General features: G+C 34.6%; 1 protein-coding gene across 1 annotated transcript; it reads left to right on the forward strand.

Moving 5' to 3' along the window:
• The first annotated feature begins 14,963 nt into the window (after nucleotides 1–14,963).
• LOC143608832 (rhodanese-like/PpiC domain-containing protein 12, chloroplastic) lies at nucleotides 14,964–18,236 on the forward strand. Its single transcript, XM_077083760.1, has 8 exons — nucleotides 14,964–15,238; nucleotides 16,207–16,323; nucleotides 16,436–16,527; nucleotides 16,627–16,727; nucleotides 16,801–16,911; nucleotides 17,008–17,116; nucleotides 17,827–17,877; nucleotides 17,964–18,236. Exons 1-8 carry the CDS (start codon nucleotides 15,004–15,006, stop codon nucleotides 18,042–18,044), a joined length of 897 nt encoding a protein of 298 aa, XP_076939875.1. The 5' UTR covers nucleotides 14,964–15,003; the 3' UTR covers nucleotides 18,045–18,236.
• Nucleotides 18,237–19,103: the final 867 nt, after the last annotated feature.

The following is a 19,103-nucleotide window of genomic DNA, read 5'->3' on the forward strand; positions in this document are numbered from 1 at the left end:
CAAAATCATGTTTTACTCAAATTTTTTATAACCCCCACAATGGGACGAGTTATGTGGATCATCCGACGATCTAAGTAATTATGGATGCATACATAATTATCGAAGTCCTCGCATAGAAATCATGATCCGAATAGTTGTGTGTCATAATAAAGAACCGGAAGTAGTTGAGATAACGGTACGAATATAAAGATGATAAGGACATGGTGGATACGCCGCTGGTACATCCTATATATAAGTGTCATTATCGGATTTTCATTTGGAGGTTTACTTCAACTATCTAAAGTTCTGTATTATGTATTTTTATTTAACGGTGTTGTTATAGTATTCCTTAATTTTGGGATGAAATTCTCTAAAGTAGGGTAGACTGTAACAACTCGGGTTTTCAAACTTATACTTTTACCCAACTCGGTTCAATGTTCGGGTTATTTTTAAATATAGTTGGTGTTTATCGAGCAAAATTGATTATTTTATTAATATAATCTTTAAAGTTTGTACACTTTTAGCCCAAAATATATATTCTTACCTTATATATATCCAACCTTAAACTCCAAAGATCAAATTGTAACTTTATGATATAACCCATTTCCAAGCTAGATTATTCGTTTACCCATATCCTTGTTTATATGGGTTTTCTTGTACCCGAATCAATTAATCGCTCAATTAAGCTAACAAATCCGTTTGTAATCAAATTTTGATCTAGGAAATCATTCGCATATGTCAAACGCGGCCTCACCGACGTTTCATACAAGCAAATAATATCAAATTGATCCGTTTTTTCATGTTTAGCTAAATGACAACCCTAATTCTTGATGGACACGATATCGTTGATTCTATTTAAATTAAATGTATGGATGCGTTCCTTGTATAGACGCCGACAAAACCTCCTTATTTAATTGAATCATTTTACTCGTTAATTACTCGTTCTTCACCTCATCTCAGACGGCCCTGTTTTGATCTCGTTCTCCCCCTCCTGATCTTCGTTTGAGGTAATTGAAAGCATGGTTTCGATCGCGTTTACACAAGGATCAAAAACTAAACTCGTTTTGATTAATTGTAAATGATTGGATCAAATCAGATTTCTAGGGTTTATGTATTAAACTTGTTTAGTCAGTGTTTGTTTATTATTTATGGAAACTATTCTCTACCGCACGTCGCCTTGATGGTCTACTGAACGTCTGGGGGCAGGGGTCGCGGGTTAGACCCTCCCTACACCCCGTTTTCTTTTTTATTAATTATTATTTTTAAGGAATTAATTTTGATTAATAAAAATAATAACTAAATAATGATTATTTCAATAAAAACCGACTTTGTAACACTAGTTTAACTTGTTGGGTTTTAGCAAGATTATCAAAGTCCAAAATAAACCATTTATTAAGAAACGCAGCGGAAGAATAAAGTTTTAAAGCTTGTTTAACCATAACATATAAACCCGTTTTGTTAAACCCAATCCAGGATTCATATACGATTATCACACTATCAAAACAACCATAGGGTGTTAAAATACATACCTCCAAGTTCGAAAATGAATGGGATGAATGAGTTGAATGGCTAGCTTCCAAAGGAGGAAACTTCAAGCTTATATACCCAACAAGCTCCAACAAACACCAAGGTTTCTAGAGTCCTTACACTCTTGCAAGAACAAAATCACTTTGTTCTTCTTCTTCTTGTTCTCGGCTTCAATGGAGAGAAAGAAGAGAGAGTTGTGTGAGAAAGAGAAGGTGTAGAGAATTATTCACCCAAGAATTAATGATCTCTCAATGGAGGACCTTGCATGTATTGGAAAAATACAAAGAAGAGAGAGAGAGAGAGATGGGGTCGGCCACCTTGGGTGATTTTCCCCCAAAAACTCAAACCCACTTTGTTATTATTTTTCCTTATACTTATTTTGTTATTTATCCAAATAAATAACATCTCTCATATATAAATTATCCATATAATTTATTTTACACACAACTGCAAATATTTAGAAAACCCATTTTCCAAATATAAAGTGTTGATAATCATTACTTAGATCATATCTAATAATAAATATTGTGGCGTTTGTCTAGCTTGTTATTGGGTATGACCCGACTTGGATCACTACGTACTAGCCACTTCAACTCAAATATGTTTCTTGGGCAGATCGATTCCAACAATCTCCCACTTGCACAAGATACATAGAAGATTGATGCAAATAGCAAATACCACCTAACAATGGTTTACTATCCCTAATACACATGACGAAGTGCCATTCAATAACATCATCCCCTTTAAGTCCCTTACTTGAAATGATTTAGGTGAAACTATCATTTATCATTTTGCCACAAATGCCATGTTAAATCCAGAGATACAGAGCGATCATTCTCTGTTGATTTAACTTATCAGGCCTTAGACATTTAACTTTCAATGAATAAGAGGGACAAATCCCCTTTTGACTACATATGTCTCTCACTATCACCTTGTACTATACTTGAGCTTAGCATTATGTACTGACATATTTCAGAGCAGCGGAGAACTAAGTCAAAGTGTAATAGTTGGTGAATATCAAGACCCAATATGTATCTCAGGTCGGAGGATACTATGATGTTCGCCTTTAATCATATTTACTTATGATCACAAATCACAAGGATTCCATGCAGTAAAATTGAGGGCGGGTCTGTCCAATATTTATCCCATAAATATCTATGAACCTTGGCAGCAACCCTTGCTATATTCATGCCTTATGAATAACTACCAATCCAAGTTCATAATAGTCTTACTTTCATATTTGTTCCCACTACTATGATCGACTATGGGCATTTAGAATAATCAAGTTATTCACGGATTTAAACATGCTAAAATGGAACATAACTCAAGAATATGACCATAACCAAAACCGATTGAGTTAAAATAAAATTGTTCTGATATCCAAATACAAAATTTTGATCAAATCCAATCACTAGAATATCGAAGTCCCAAGGCACAAGTATGACCCTCATGCTTTTGCCTTTCAAGTAGCTTCGTGAGTGGATCCGCAATGTTTTGATCAATGTGAAATTTGCGATAATACATATCTTTACTTTTTCAACTTCATCCCTTATGTAGTTGAATCTCCGCTCAATGTGCCTCGTCTTTTGATGTGCACGGGGTTCCTTGATTTGAGCAATCGCACCCTCATTGTCACAAAATATTTCTAGAGGGTCCTGAATGGTACGGACTACCCCTAGGTCGGCAATGAACTTTCTAATCCACGTAGCTTCTTGAGTTGCCAAGGAGGCAGCGATGTATTCTGATTCAGTGGTGGACAAGGCTACCACGTCTTGTTTTGCGCTCTTCCAAGAGACAGCACCACCATTTAGAACGAAGACATATCCGATTGTGATCGAGAATCATCTCGATCAGTTTGGAAACTCGCATCCGTGTAACCCTTTACAACGAGTTCCTCCTCACCAGAGCCATATATCATAAACATATCCTTAGTCCTCCTAAGATATTTCAATATGCTTTTAACTTCCATCCAATGGCTAGTTCCCAGATTTTGTTGGTATCTACTTGTCATGCTCAAAGCGCATGACACATCCGGTCTAGTGCATATCATGGCATACATGATGGACCCTATAGCAGATGCATATGGGATTCCATTCATTTTGTCTTGCTCATCCTTTGAGCTTGGACATTGAGATGCACTCAATATTGTTCCTCTTTGGATAGGTACCAAGCCTTTCTTAGAGTTTTCCATCTTGAACCTTTTCAATATTTTGTCAATGTATGCACTTTAATTCAAACCTATCAACCGCCTTGATTTATCCCTATAGATCCTTATTCCCATAATATAGGCGGCTTCACCAAGATCCTTGATGGAAAAGCAATTTCCAAGCCAGGCTTTTACGCCTTCCATGGTTGGAATGTCATTTCCAAATAGTAGTATGTCATCGGCATATTATACTAGAAAGGTAATGATGCTCCCACTAGCTTTCTTATACACACAAGCTTCAACAGCGTTTTTTATGAACCCAAATTTCTTAACTTCATCATCCAAACGGTGATTCCAACTTCTAGATGCTTACTTCAATCCATAAATTGATTTCTTCAACTTGCATACTTTATTAGGATGTTGTGGATCGACAAAACCTTCAGGCTGAACCATATAGACATCTTCCTCAAGGTGTCCATTTAGAAAAGCAGTTTTGACATCCATTTGCCATATCTCATAGTCGTAATATGCTGCTATGGCAAACAATATCCTTATAGACTTTAGCATTGCCACAGAAGAGAAAGTTTCATCATAATCAACCCCTTGAGTTTGAGTGAAACCTTTTGTTACAAGTCTAGCTTTATAAGTATCCAAGTTTCCATGCATATCAGTTTTCTTCTTGAAAACCCACTTACTTCCAACCAATTTGGAATTAAGAGGTGGTATAACCAAGTCTCATACTTGATTTTCATGCATGGATTGCATCTCAACTTTCATGGCTTCCAGCCATTTATCACAATCAGATAGTGACATTGCATCTCGGTATGTGGTGGGTTCATCCGAATCTACCACATATCATCCATCCATGAAAAATCCATATCTTTCGGGTGGGTGCTAATTCTACCAGATTTGCGAACGTTTTGTGTGTTTTGATCAACCATCTGATCATTCTCAACAACCTCTTGTTGATTGCTAGTGTCAACTAGACGTGTATCGGCTTGTGGTTCTCGATCCTCCTCGAGTTCCACAGTCCTATCAATTCCTTCCATAAGGAACCTTCTTTCCAAGAACTCAGCCTTTCGAGCGATAAACAATTTATGCTCGTTTGGATTGTAGAAATAATATCCCATTGAATCTTTGGGATATCCTACAAAGATACACTTAGTGGATCGGCTTTCAAGCTTGTTTTGGGTGTTGTTCTTGACATAAGCCTCACAACCCTACACCTTTAAATATGATAATTATGGAACCCTTCCATGCCATATTTCAAAAGGTGTCCTTTCCACTTTCTTGGTTGGTGCCATATTTAAAATATGGGCTGCGGAGATCAATGCGAAACCCCAAAATGATAGAGGTAATGTGCTTATAGCCATCATGGATCGAACCATATCCAATAAAGTTCGATTCCTCCTTTCAGACACACCATTATGTTGTGGTGTTCCAGGTGGAGTAAGTTGTGAGACAATCCCACAACTCGTAAGATGATCTAGAAACGCATCATTGAGGTACTCACCCCCTCTATCGGAACGTAGTACTTTGATTGTTTTGTTAAGTTGATTGTGTACTTCATTTTGGAAGACTCTGAACATTTCAAAGGCTTCATCTTTGTGTCTTAACAAGAACACATACCCATAGCGACTATAATCGTCGGTAAAGGTAATAAAGTATCTGTCACCATTCCTTGTCATTGTCTCAAAAGGACCACATACATCCGAATGTATGATACCTAATAAATCTTTCGCCCTTTCATTAGTTCCACTAAAGGGCTCATTGGTCATCTTTCCCAATAAACAAGACTCACACTTATCAAATGAATCGTCATTTGATTCCAAAAGACCATTCTTTTGAAGTGTATGAATGCGATCCTTGTTTATGTGACCAAGACGACAATGCCAAAGAAAAGATTCACTCAATACCAATTTGAGTCTCTTAGGGTTAGCTTGGTACAACGAGTTATCAGTGGATGTATTATCATGAACTAATTCATAAATGCCATTAGACGGCATCGCTTTAAAATAAAATACATCATTCATCAAAACACAAATATCATTGTTTGCAAAAATCATAACCACATTGTCATAATAAAGAAACAGAGATAATATTCTTAATCAAACTAGGAGAATACAAAATGTTTTTCAAAAGAACTTCCAAACCATTTGGAAGCTTCAAAACATAATCTCCTCGAGCTTGGACGTCAATCTTTGCTCCATTTCCCATGAAGAGACTAATATCTCCTTTCTTGTAATCATTTCTTCTTTTGAACTCCTGCAATGAATTGCATATATGAGTTCCACATCCGGTATCCAATACCCATGTGTTAGAAGAAACAATATTAAGATCAATATGGATCACGAAAGTTACACCTGAGGTTTGCCCCGCATCCCTCTTAGCTTTCAACTCCTTGAGATAGGTCCGACAGTTTCTCATCCAGTGACCTATCTCTCCACAACCACAGCACGGATCCTCGAAGCTAACCTTTAGCTTCTTAGGTTTGGGTTCCGTCTTTGCCTTTCCCTTGAACTTGCCTTTAACTTGTCCTTTACCACTAGAAACCTTTGCCTTGGGTTCTGGATGATGCCTCTTCTTCAAGCCACCTTCATTGATCGCAAGAACGGGTAAAACCTTTTTACCCATTTCGGCATCGGTTGTTTTTAGCATTGCGTGAAGCTCACCAATACTCTTGTCCCACCCGTTTATGTTGTAATTCATGATGAATGTCTCAAACCTTTTAGTTAAGCCATTTAGTTAAACCTTTTAGATGGGACAATTAAGCCGTTCAAGCCGATCAATGTGGCTTTTCATCTTAAGTACATAAGATGAGACAGATTGGGTTTCTTCCATATGACATGCATGAAACGCTCGAACCGTTTCAAAGCGTTCCACCCTAGCTTGAGTAAGGAACATTTCCTTAAACTGGGTGATCATGTCATATGCCCCATGATTCTCGAAATCCTTTTGGATATCGGTAATCATTGTTCCCAACATGAGGCAAGAAACTTGTTCCGAATCCTCGGTGTATTTCAACCAATCCGCATAGGCATCCAAGTTATCGACATCATGTTCATCGGGAATAAGATCGTCAAAAATGTAGGATTTCTTCTCTTGCTTGAGAACAATTCTCAAGTTTCGATACCAATCCATAAAATTGTTATAGTTTAGACGATCCTTATCCATAATGGATCTCAGTGATAGATTATGCACGGGTGGGATAATAGCGTTCTGTGGATTGTTTGCGGCCATCTATAAAAGAACTTAACAAAGTTTGATTTAGTATTTTCGATATCAATAAAATTTTAATCTTTAATACCCTAAAATGTCTCCAAGACAGTTAATGATTAAAATCTAGAACCCAACGTTTCATTCAAATAGTAGTTAGGTGACCTTTATCCCACTATTCAAATTAACAAGGTAGTCAACGTTTGACGATTGCAACCCTTTGACTCTTCTAGTTTTATGGGATCGGTTAAACATCATATGTTTAGTTGGCATGTTTAATCCCATCAACACCTTTGTACTCCATGCTTCGGTGACCCTATTCACATGGTTTCCAAATCAAGTCGTCCTACTTACACACACGTGTGAGTTTACACATACAAGTGGTTAGGTGACCTTTATTCCACAAGTATTGAAAATCCACCTCAAAATCACAAGTTTTCTTAAAGTGGTTAGGTGACCTTTATCCCACATTAAGTCTCCAAGTGACTTGAGTGTCGTATAAAAGGATGGTGTTCAACTTGTTCTCAAAAGAGATTTAAGTTTTCAAAATTCTAGATTAGAAAACCATTTATTGTACCTTCCATTTGCATGCATTCAAATGTATGGTAACTTTCGAAAACCAATTTTCAATTTCCTTTTAATAAAACCCATTTTATTATGAAATCATTGATAGGTAATAAAACCAATTTTATGACTCAATAATTTCAAAGGAATCAATTTTATGCTAGTTGTCGATTTTAATTGTTAACATCCAAATATGATAAAACAATAAGCATAAATCAACCACACAAACATAAAATACAATCACATGTCCATAACCATAGCCACCTATGACAACACTTGTTGACCGAAACAAGTGTGTCATAAGGTCTCTCATAATGGACAAGCATGACACAAGGTATGAGATGGTGAACTCCCACTTGACTCCGCATCTTTATGCTTCAAGTGTTCACTTCTTGTTGTGATCCTTCTTCTTTACTTGGGCTTCCACTTGGGCTCCAACCAAAATGGTGTTGTAGTTGCATCTTCTTTTATAAAATATATCCTAATACATTTTGTCTAATAAAAGAAATACAACTAATCTGCTTATTATTACAAACCATTTGAAAGAATAAATAGATTACAAACCCGAATAAAGAATATTACAGACAAATGAATAAATCACAACAAGTCTCTTCAATATACACAAGATCATTGGCTAGGTTATGAACATCCACACAAACAGGTCAACCTTTGACCAGAATGGTTCCTCTTTAACCCTTTGTTCTCGGCCTAAAACAGAGAACATAGAGTTCTCGGGCAAGAAGCCAAAGCTTCAGAGTTTTCGGCCCGGATTTTTTGGTCAATCGAGAACTCTACCGAGAATGTGTTTTCAGTCAAACCGAGAACCATGGTTGACAACCATGAGTTCTTGGTCCAACCGAGAACGAGGGTCTGAGAGTTTTCAGCTAGAGCTGAAAACCCAGATTCTGTCCAAACAGAAACATCATCCAAATGACCAGTTTTTCCAGATTATACCACATGCATGTATGGTACAATCTGGAAAAACTAATGGGAAACCAAAATACCTAAAGTTCTCGGCCAATATGGTAAAAAATACCATCAAACCCGAGCACTTTAGATCCCATTTTGAAGCATGTAATCGTATAAGCGGATCTTGATGCCATTGTTGGGTTTTAACAAGATTATCAAAGTCCAAAATAAACCATTTATCAGGAAACACAACGGAAGAATTAAGTTTTAAATCTTGTTTTACCATTACACATAAACCTGTTTTGTTAAACCCAATCCAGGATCCATATACGATTATCACACTATCAAAACAACCATAGGGTGTTAACATACATACCTCCAAGTTCGAAAATGAAAGGGATGAATGAGTTGAATGGCTAGCTTCCAAAGGAGGAAACCTCAAGCTTGTATACCCAACGAGCTCCATAAAACACCAAGGTTGCTATGGTCCTTACACTCTTGCAAGAACAAAATCACTTTCTTCTTCTTCTTGTTCTCGGCTTCAATGAAGAGAAAGAAGAGAGAGTTGTGTGTGAGAGAGAAGGTGTAGAGAATTATTCACCCAAGAATTAATGTTCTCCTAATGGAGGACCTTGCATGTATTGGAAAAATACAAACAAGAGAGAGAGAGAGAGAGAGAGATGGGACGGCCACCTTGGGTGGTTTTCCCCCCAAAACTCAAACCCACTTTGTTATTATTTTTCCTTATACTTATTTTGTTATTTATCCAAATAAATAGCATCTCTCATATATAAATTATCCATATAATTTATTTTACACATAATTGCAAATATTTAGAAAACCCATTTTTCAAATATAAAGTGTTGATAATCATTACTTAGATCATATCTAATAATAAATATCGTGGCATTTGTCTAGCTTGCTATTGGGTATGACCCGACTTGGATCATTACGTACTAGCCACATCAACTCAAATATGTGTCTTGTGCAGATCGATTCCAACATAACTTTCGTTTTCGTTCATGTATATACGCATTAACACAAAGGTATAATTATTTATATATATATATATATAATGGATATTATAAATTAAATACTAATGTTTTAATATATATAAAAATCAACTAAACAAATTTTATATGTTAATACAATTACAAATAATAATTATTAAGTATGTTTTCCTAAGTCAAAAAGAATAGTTTATATAATAAATCCTATGTAAATATAATATTATATCATTTTGTTACTGATTAACTAATTTCCGTAATTAAACCTTATACTTAAGCGTATCCGTTACTCTCGTTTCTTTTAGGCTTTAACGTTTGTGTGTGACTTTTTCCGTCTTCTCATTATCTTAATCGTCTTTTGTTCGTCTTTGAGGTGAGTGCCACATTCCCCTATTTTACTCGTTTTCTACGTTTTAGGGACATATGCGTAAATTATATTTCTCATATATACTTATACAGAAAACTGCAACTATTGTCTTATGTGTTAACAACTTATACCTTACTTGTTTATGTGCTTATATGCTTTACATGAACCGCATTCGGAGAGTCCAACGTAATCTCAGAATAGTATGATCATACGCCAGTCGTTACATCTTTGTGCTTCTAGACATCTCAATTATACTTGCTCATTTGGTTAATTTGTTATTCTCATATGACTTGTTGCAATTACTTATTATTATAAATATTATATGTACATTTAAACCGGTGTGTTACTCACTCAACCTTGTGTTGACAAATCTACTTTATTTTCAACGCATATGCCGGTCATCGTTTTGATGAGAAGTAAGTGAAGTTAGAAGATCACTTAAGGATTTATACTAGAAGAGAAGTTAACGAGACAATATTATTTATGATTTTGATTGTTTGATACATTATTGTTTTGTTTGGATGTTATGAATATTTGTTTTATTTCAAATTAATAAATAGATATTGAAACTTATAATGTTGCATGATAGTAACCTTGAGAGCTATGACAATTAGTTCACGCCCCGGCATTTCCGCCGTAGATTGGGGTGTGACATTGTGGTGGTGTTTTGATGGTGGGTTGGTGGAGGCAGAAGAAGAAAGATGAGAGAGAGAGAGTGATCTGAGAAAGGAGAGGGGGAGAAGGATAGAGAGAGAGGGGGTTACTTTATATGTTTTATATTTATTATATTATATATAAATATAATTAGTATTATTATTAAAATATTATTAATTAAATTGTGTAATGACCAATTTGCCCTCATGTGCAAGACACAAGACCAGAGTTAACGACAAAAACTAACTGGGTTAGAGCCAAATGACAAACAATGTAACATTTTGAAACGTAAAGTACAAATTATGTTAATTTTAAAGATAGAGGATAACCACTGAAATTTGATGCAAACATAAATGACAATTTCTGTAATTCTGTTTTTTTTTAAATGTTGTAAAGTTGATGCACTCTTGTGTTGAAACCAAGCCATGTGAAGTTAAACAATAGCAATTTCAGTATCTCGCCAGGACCATTTTTTAATTAATATATATATTAAAAAGGGGATTAAATCCCTCTCACAAAGTCACTATTCCTTTTACTATTCATTTTTGAATGTTTTATTCATTATTATAACCATTAATTCACTAATCTAAATTTCAAAAATATAAATAATAGTTTTTACTTCCTTTATTATAATTTTTGTCAACTAATTAAAATATTAACCAACTATATTTTTAAACACTAAACTTGGACAAGTGTCTGCTTTACATATCTTATTTTTCGTAAAATGGTTTTTTTAAACTTTGCTTTCATATTTTTTATAAGTCGTCTTTAAAATGGCCGAAACTTTTTTCGTGATTTAGAAAATCTCATCATCCTATGGTTTATATCCGCGTGTCAACGTTTGATACCTAGCTCGCCATTAAAATATTTTTTTAGGATTACTAATTTATGTTTACGAATTTGTGTTGATACCGCTAATACGAACTGAATTTGTGTTCGTACCGCTGATACGAACCGAATTTGTGTTTGTTTACAATAGTAACATGCCGGTCTTTTTGGTTCCACATATGAAAATTTATTGTATTTTGGCATTGACGGGTTTATTTCTTTTGTTTAGTTTCGATGCCGTAACTTGATACAGACTGACTTCCCATCGACTTGCAGCAAGTTTATGGTTTATCATTTTTACTTATGTTTTTTTGTTAGTTTTAACGATCCCTTCGTGAAGCTCGGGTCCTAAATCTTAGTATATATTAAAAAGAGGATCCTTAATGTGTGTTGTTTTTACTATTCATATGTACAAGTGTATAAGCCTTACTTACAACTTTCTTTCTATTACACTACTATTACCTACTACCTTGAGATGCACAAAAACCCGAACCTAAAATGGAACCCGAAAAAAAACCCTGAAATGGGTTTTTTTACACCCGGGTTGTTAATGCACGAACCCGTACTCGACCCTACATGTATGGTACATATAGGGTATGCATTTCGCTACCAAAACCCATACCCGAATCGGACCTGATTTGTACCCAGTAATACCCAAAAACCAGAACTGGTTTCATACCCGGAACCGGGTTTTTCCAATACCCTAAGCAAGGTCCTTCAAATACTCGATCTATACCCGAAATTACCCAAAAAATACATGAAAAATGCCCCAAAAAAGTGCAAGCCCTTAAAAAATCCAATCTAGACCCGAAAATAGGGTTTTTACAATATCTAAAAATATGGTATTCAAATACCTGGTTCTATATCCGATCTGAACCCGATGCATAGAGTATGATTTTTGACATAATACCCGATTTTCCAATACATGGTCATACCCGAATCCGGTTACATACCCGGAACCGGGTACATGAAAAATAAACGTCAATGGCTCTTTCTTCTACCGTCACCAAATCCAATCGGTATTACGGAAATTCCAGTAACGGGAATAATGATGCATCAAGATTTGGTAATAAAATCGATGTTTCAAATAAATAACAAGGGAGAAGGATTTGGGTTTGGTGTTAGCCAAGAATATAGCACATTCACATCGTCCTGAATATGATGGGGGTTTTCTTATCTAATGAAGACACAAGCAGTGATTCACTTGCTAAATCACTTGCTTTCGATGTTGATATTTTCCCTAGGTTTTGGTGTGCCCTAATTGCAATTACGGATAGATCGAAAATTTGAATGCATGATTTTACCCAAATTTTGTTGATTGCCAACAAAAAAACATATGTTTTGATAATGCTTTCTTGCACACCATTTGTTTGTAGAAATACCCCTATGTAACATTATATTGGGAAGAGGAAGTTGTTATCTCACAAAAACTATAATTTATGTAATAAACCAATAAGGTTTGAACATGTATCCATGTTAGTTAGGTGAGTATTTGCAAGTCAATGAAATAGTCCATGCATTTAGAAGCTTATTTTCGTGACTTAATTACTTTTATTATTTTATTATTATACTAGTTTAATCCTCTTGTGTTACGGGAGTTTATTTAAGTTTTAGTTTTTAATCGTTTTGTTATTTTATGATGATTTTTTAATTTTTTTAACGTAGTTTGTTTTAATTTAATACATATATATATTAGTTTGTTATTATATATTTTTTTTTGCGTTAGGATATTTTCAATTGAGATGCGTAGGTTTTTTAGATTTTTAACGAACAAAAATACATGAACACGAACATGTTGATTTTTTTAAATGAACAAACATGAACACAAATATTTGTTTAATGAAAAATGGGACGCTAATGTAGTTGATGATGGCGGGTAGTATCGGAAGTTAACCAGCGATGGAGATGATAGACCAACAATGGAGAACATGTAAAGAAGATAAATTAAATTAGGGTTTTAGGATGAAAATATTTACCAAAAAATAAGATCTTATAACCCATTTGCTATTAGGGATTGGTAAGACCCATAACCCGTGGAAATTATTCTTTGATGATTAAGGGGTTATTTCAAAAATAAATGAGATGTTATAACCCGTTTAAGGGTTATCCGGGTTTAGTGAGACCCATGACCCGCGAACATTATTGTTTGATTATGAAAGAGTTTCACAAATAAATGAGATGTTATAACATATTAAAAGACTATCTGAGTTTGGTAAGACCCATACTCGCGATTTCGGGTCAAATGCATGAGAAACCTTCATTTAGAAATCAAACAATCTGGTGACTCTAGATAATGGGGGGCCAACCTGAGAGCGACACATAAGATTTCATGGTAGGCAAATCATACCCGCGATTTCGGGTCAAATGCATGAGAAACCTTCATTTAGAAATCAAGCAATCTGATGGCTCTAGAAAATTGGGGGTGGGGGCAACCTGAGAGCGACACGTAGGATTTCATGGTAAACAATTTTATAATTAATTTTTACTTAGATGTCTCGGCATAGTAATATTCGATTCATTTTTCAAAAAGGAAATTTCATAAAATAGTAACCAAGTTTCAAAAGTATTCAAATTAGGTCACTCAATTTTAAAAAGTATTCCAATTAAGTCACCCAACTTTCATATTTTATTTAATTAAAGGTTTTAACATGTTCTTTTTAGTCTTTTTCTTTTTTGTTTCACATAGGAAGTCTTTTTATCTTTTATTTTTATGCTGACGTTGAGTGGCGACATGAATTTTATTTTTTTATTTTGAATTTCAATATAATTAACGTTTTTTTAAAAATTTAACTACATATATTGTAAATTCCAACCTCCACATTATTGTAGCATATAGTTTTTTATGTTCCGGCTTATATTATTTATTTGCAGTACAAAAGTTGGAAGTAGGATTACTTGAAGAACATGAAAGGTGATTAATTAAAAATACATCAGGGAGATATACGAGAAAGAGTGCCCTTAAAAAGTTGTGTTTTCCAATAAGTGGAGTATAAGAAAATGTTTATGAGAACACTTTTCCTTTTTGGTAAAATAAATGGTTGTTTAGAATGCTGCTTTGATTCTTGTTGTATCTACTATCTAATGAGTTTTATTTGTATAGTTTATTTACAGCTAAGGTTGTTGCTGTCATTAGTACTGTTTTTTTGGGATTATCATTAGCTTGTTTAGTTCATCTTGCATCGCCCTAAAACTACTCTACTCTCTCTTGAAGGCATTGGGAGTTAAAACTAAAAACAGCATCTCTTTACTCAAATTTAGAGGTGAAAATGGTTTTTGGTTTTGAAGTGAATAAATGGTATTCATGGTTTAATCGAACTCTTTTCAACCATTAACAATTAGTGTTTTATATAGTCAATTTGGGTTGTATTAAACCACATTTTTCGTATTGTAAGTCGCTTTTGGATTCCGCCGCATCGCGCGGGTTTCCATAGTATATATATATATATATATAACACATAGTAATATAATAATAACACATAGTAATATAATAATAATAATAATAATAATATTCTTTTCCTCCTTCCGGCGACAAAACCCTCCCGCCCCAGCCCCAGCCCCATTTTGCCCCAATATCACTCGGGAGACGGTGTTCCCCCCAAAATCGTCCACTACGTTAAGCCTAATAAACCAATATCACAGTGAGTGACTAACTCTGCATCACTAATTTTGAAAGCCCAAACCAAAACCAAAAACAAAAAAAAATTAGACCCAATAAATAGCTAATAACATCATCTTATTCTTCCCCTAAACAACCAGAGCTTTGAAATTAAACTGAAATCAGAAGCAAGAAAGAATAATAAATAATAATGTTGAGAGCTTACAGTAATATACTACCATCATCACCTGCTGCTGCTGCTGCTGCTATCAGTATCTGTGCTCTTAAACTCTCTCTTTGTCCCACAATTTCATCTTCATTTTCATCTTCGTCCAGAAGAATAATCTCATTTCACCCTCTTTCCTCCAAAACCCTAATTTCTTCTTCTTGTAATTTTAAACGCATCATGACTAGTAGTAGTCATCCTTCTTCTCCCAGACCCTCAGGTATCTATCTATTCCTAATTGCATCTTTATTATTATTATTATTATTGTTATTATTATTATTATTACTATTACTATTGTATATAAACTTCATACTCATACTCTGTTTATTGCATATTTAGAGATGTGAGGGTTAGGGTTTAGGGAGTGACATTATTAATTGAGTAAATATTTCGGGCATGAATTCCTACTAGTTTTGTTTTTCATTTTTCACAATCAAACATTAAAATTTTCAGGGGGTCGGGGGCGAGAAACATAAGAATTGCTCCATCGCCACCATTGGAACGGCTTGTACCGTCATGATTTTTTTAAAAAACATTGGTGAATGCATTGAAATCTTCTTTGTTTCAATGCGCATGATTCATATGATTCTGAGCTTACATGTATGCGTTTTGAATAACCCTTACCTAAGTTATGTATTTCAAAAATCATTAAAGCTCATTACAATGAACAACACCTTCCATGTACCCTATTATTTCTTCATGATACAAAAGTATTTGAAATTAAAATATGCTTTTTTTTTCCTTTTACTAAACTGAGATGTAGATAGTAATAGAATTTCCATTTTCCGAGTTTGCATTTAGTCATCCTCCCTTTGGTTTAGTAAATAGTAATAGAAATTCCAAACTATTCAATAGACAAGTGGACGCGTCTAGGGCAAAGTCAGAACTCAGAACACATCTGTCTCAGTGATGGTATATGAAGATATTATGGTAACCCAATAGGGGAGGTAGTTAATAGTTATCACAAGTTTTGGCGTGCTATAATATATAGACAAACTTGTTTTGTAGATTAGATAGCTTAGCTTGGCGGAATTCTAATCAAGTTTAAGATTCATAGGTTTTAAAACCTACTAATTCATATGGATTCAGGGTGTTTTATGATATGATACTTTTAGTCCGTAATAACATCCTGCTTATCGTCTTTATTATCTCTAACATTTTTTTTAACTTTGCATTTTGTTTTACCAGCATCATATAGCACTGATAGCAGTCCTGATGTTGGGAGAGAACTATTGGTGCAACACTTGCTCGTTAAAGACGGAGATAAAGATCTTTTGTTTGACCTGCAGAAAAGACTTGTACGAGGTTGCTTGCTCGTCAGTCAATCATGAATTTCTTTCTTTATTTTTCTTCAATATTCATATCAGGAATTTTACAAATAACTTTGTATTTTATTTTCATATTTTGTTACCTACAGGGGAGGATTTAAGTGACTTGGCAGTTGAATATTCGGTTTGTCCATCCAAGCAGGATGGTGGTATGCTTGGTTGGGTCAAAAAGGGCCAAATGGTATATAAATCAAACTACCTAATATGATTTTAAGATTGATTTTGTTAAAATAATAATCTACTTCTTTCAAATAAAATGATTTATGGTGAATGATTGCAGGTGCCAGAGTTTGAGGATGCTGCTTTTAACGCGCCGTTAAACAAAGTTGTTAAATGTAAAACTCAGTTCGGATGGCATTTATTGCAAGTTTTATCAGAGAGGTATAGCATCCATTATTTTTTTTTCATATATCTGTCTGTACATATATTTTAAATATTTTTAATTGGATTTCAGGGAAGAATCAGTACTTGCAGACGTTCAACCTGAAGAGCTTCATGCAAAGTTGCAAGATCCTGATTTCCGTGAAGATGCTCAATTTGTTGATGTTAGAGAACCACATGAAGTGTAAGTTGATAGTGTCACTTAAATATAATGGAGGTTGTTTACTGTATATAAAGCTTTAAACTTAAAATAACGATTAATATATGCATCATTGTGCAGAGAGAAAGCTTCTTTATCAGGATTTCAAGTTTTCCCTTTGCAACAGTTTGGAAGCTGGGGTCCGGAAATCACTACAAAGTTAGATCCTCAAAAGGATACTTATGTTCTGGTACAACCATCTTCTCTCATACAGTTAGATTGTTTTCAGTATATAGGTCCGCAAATAAAACAAACGTTCAGTGAACAGTCCGGTGGGAAGTTCGTCTTTGCTCTTATATTTAATAATATGAAGTAACATGAACATTTTTTTTTGTTTATTTAGTTAAATGAACATGTGAATGTTTGTTTATGTTTGTTTGTTTGCATGCATATCAGCCAGCATATGTTTGTTTGTTTACGTATACTTTTGAAAAACAATTAGGCACATTACAATTTAGTTTAGTTTTATTAAAGTAAAATATCATCGATTACAATTTAGTTTAGTATATAAATTTTTAGGTCCAACATATTAATGTTCTTGTTTACTTTGAATTAGTGTCCGTGTAGTTATGTTCGTTCATCTATGTTCGGTACGAATACATTCGTACGTGAACTGCTTGTTTATACGATTAACATATTAAAGTTAAATGAACTAACATGAGCATGCCCTGCTCGTGTTCGTTCAGTTTATTGACCAGTCATTGAGTCAACTTTTTTTGTTGATTTTATTTGAATTTTTTATATGATCAATGTATAAAATATGGTTACGAACACTATATTACAGTCTACAAAACACAATCTAATTTTTTTTTTCTAAATAAAGAGGGTGTAAATCGGGTTGTCCCTCTTAAGTTGGTATCTGTCTGTTTTATTACTGCTGAGAAGTTATGATGTTTTTAGTGTCACCACGGGATGCGGTCACTGCAAGTTGCCAAATGGTTGCAGACACAGGTGATATGCTGCAGCTTATCACCTTTTGTAATGTGAGTTGCCCATTCAATATGCAAGGAATGATATTTTGTATGTATTTATAACAGGGGTTTAGAAAAATATACAACATTGCTGGGGGGATTCATGCATATGCGCTCAAGGCTGATCCGTCCATGCCGACATACTGAATTCAATCCTTTGCAATTTGCATTTCAAGTAGTTTGTTAGTTCATACACTTTCTCAAGACATATTTCTGCAACTTTTACACTATTTGCAGAAAGGGGGTGTATATCATTTGAAGACACTGCATACGACCATGTAACTCGTTAATCTGTTTTTTTTTCTGAACTGAAAGTTGGGTATTATATCTTTACACATGTATATTCGGCCTTTGATGTGATAGTGGGTTGTATTTTCACAATACATAATCGGTCTTTGGTTTGTCTCTCTTTATTCTTGCGTCTTGGTAGTTTTTTTTCTAATAAAATCTACTCTGTTAAAGAATAATAATAATAATAATAATAATAATAATAATAATAATAATAATAATAATAATAATAATAAGTTTTCAGTGTTTTTGCATATATATAAATTCCAATTATATAAATATATGAAAACATTAAATTTTCTGCACATTTTGCATATATGGTTACGTGATGTGGTCTAAGACCCTCCGTAGTCGGCCAAGTTGTGGCGTTTTGGGGGGGGTGAGAATGCCGGGGACCACCGCCCTTTAGGCGTTTTGGGGTTGGCGTTTTGGGGAGGCTTTTCCTACAAATCGTTATTATGGCTAGCATTTTGATAAAATTGTGTGTAGAGAGGGGGGAGAGGGGAATATATGTAATTATTGTAAGAGAGTTGTGACGTTTTGTTCACTACGTCACTTTTTGCAGCTCTCAATTGGTGACGGGGATGCCACATGCCGCAAAATGTCTAGGGTGGGGCGTTTTGGCTATACATGGTCTAATGGTCATGTTTTGATTATTAATTTTAGATAAATTCGCACCCTGATTATTACTTTGTATTGAACCCTCCAAATATATGAGTTGAAAAGGAGAATACTTGGAAACCACATATGGTGAATTTTTTGTAATTAGCTAAAACGAGTGCTTATTGAACCAGCGTGTTGTGGGCGGGACACAATTTGGTCGATACTATTAAATCCATGTGTCATGGCATGGACGTGGGGCAATATTTGTTATGGTACCGGTAAGGTACCAACATACGCTATAGCAACCGGAACAAA

This window comes from Bidens hawaiensis, unplaced genomic scaffold, assembly GCF_021521415.1.
Source record: "Bidens hawaiensis isolate Kalapana, Puna unplaced genomic scaffold, B.hawaiensis_p1.1 tig00419438_1, whole genome shotgun sequence".
Taxonomy (NCBI): Eukaryota; Viridiplantae; Streptophyta; class Magnoliopsida; order Asterales; family Asteraceae; genus Bidens; species Bidens hawaiensis.

Excerpts from the sequence above, each read along its gene's own strand:
- LOC143608832 (XM_077083760.1), top strand. The coding sequence starts at position 15,004 with ATGTTGAGAGCTTACAGTAATATACTACCATCATCACCTGCTGCTGCT. Across the intron at positions 17,117-17,826 it reads AAAAGGATACTTATGTTCTG|TGTCACCACGGGATGCGGTC; the intron begins GTACAACCATCT and ends TGATGTTTTTAG. Across the intron at positions 17,878-17,963 it reads CCAAATGGTTGCAGACACAG|GGGTTTAGAAAAATATACAA; the intron begins GTGATATGCTGC and ends TATTTATAACAG.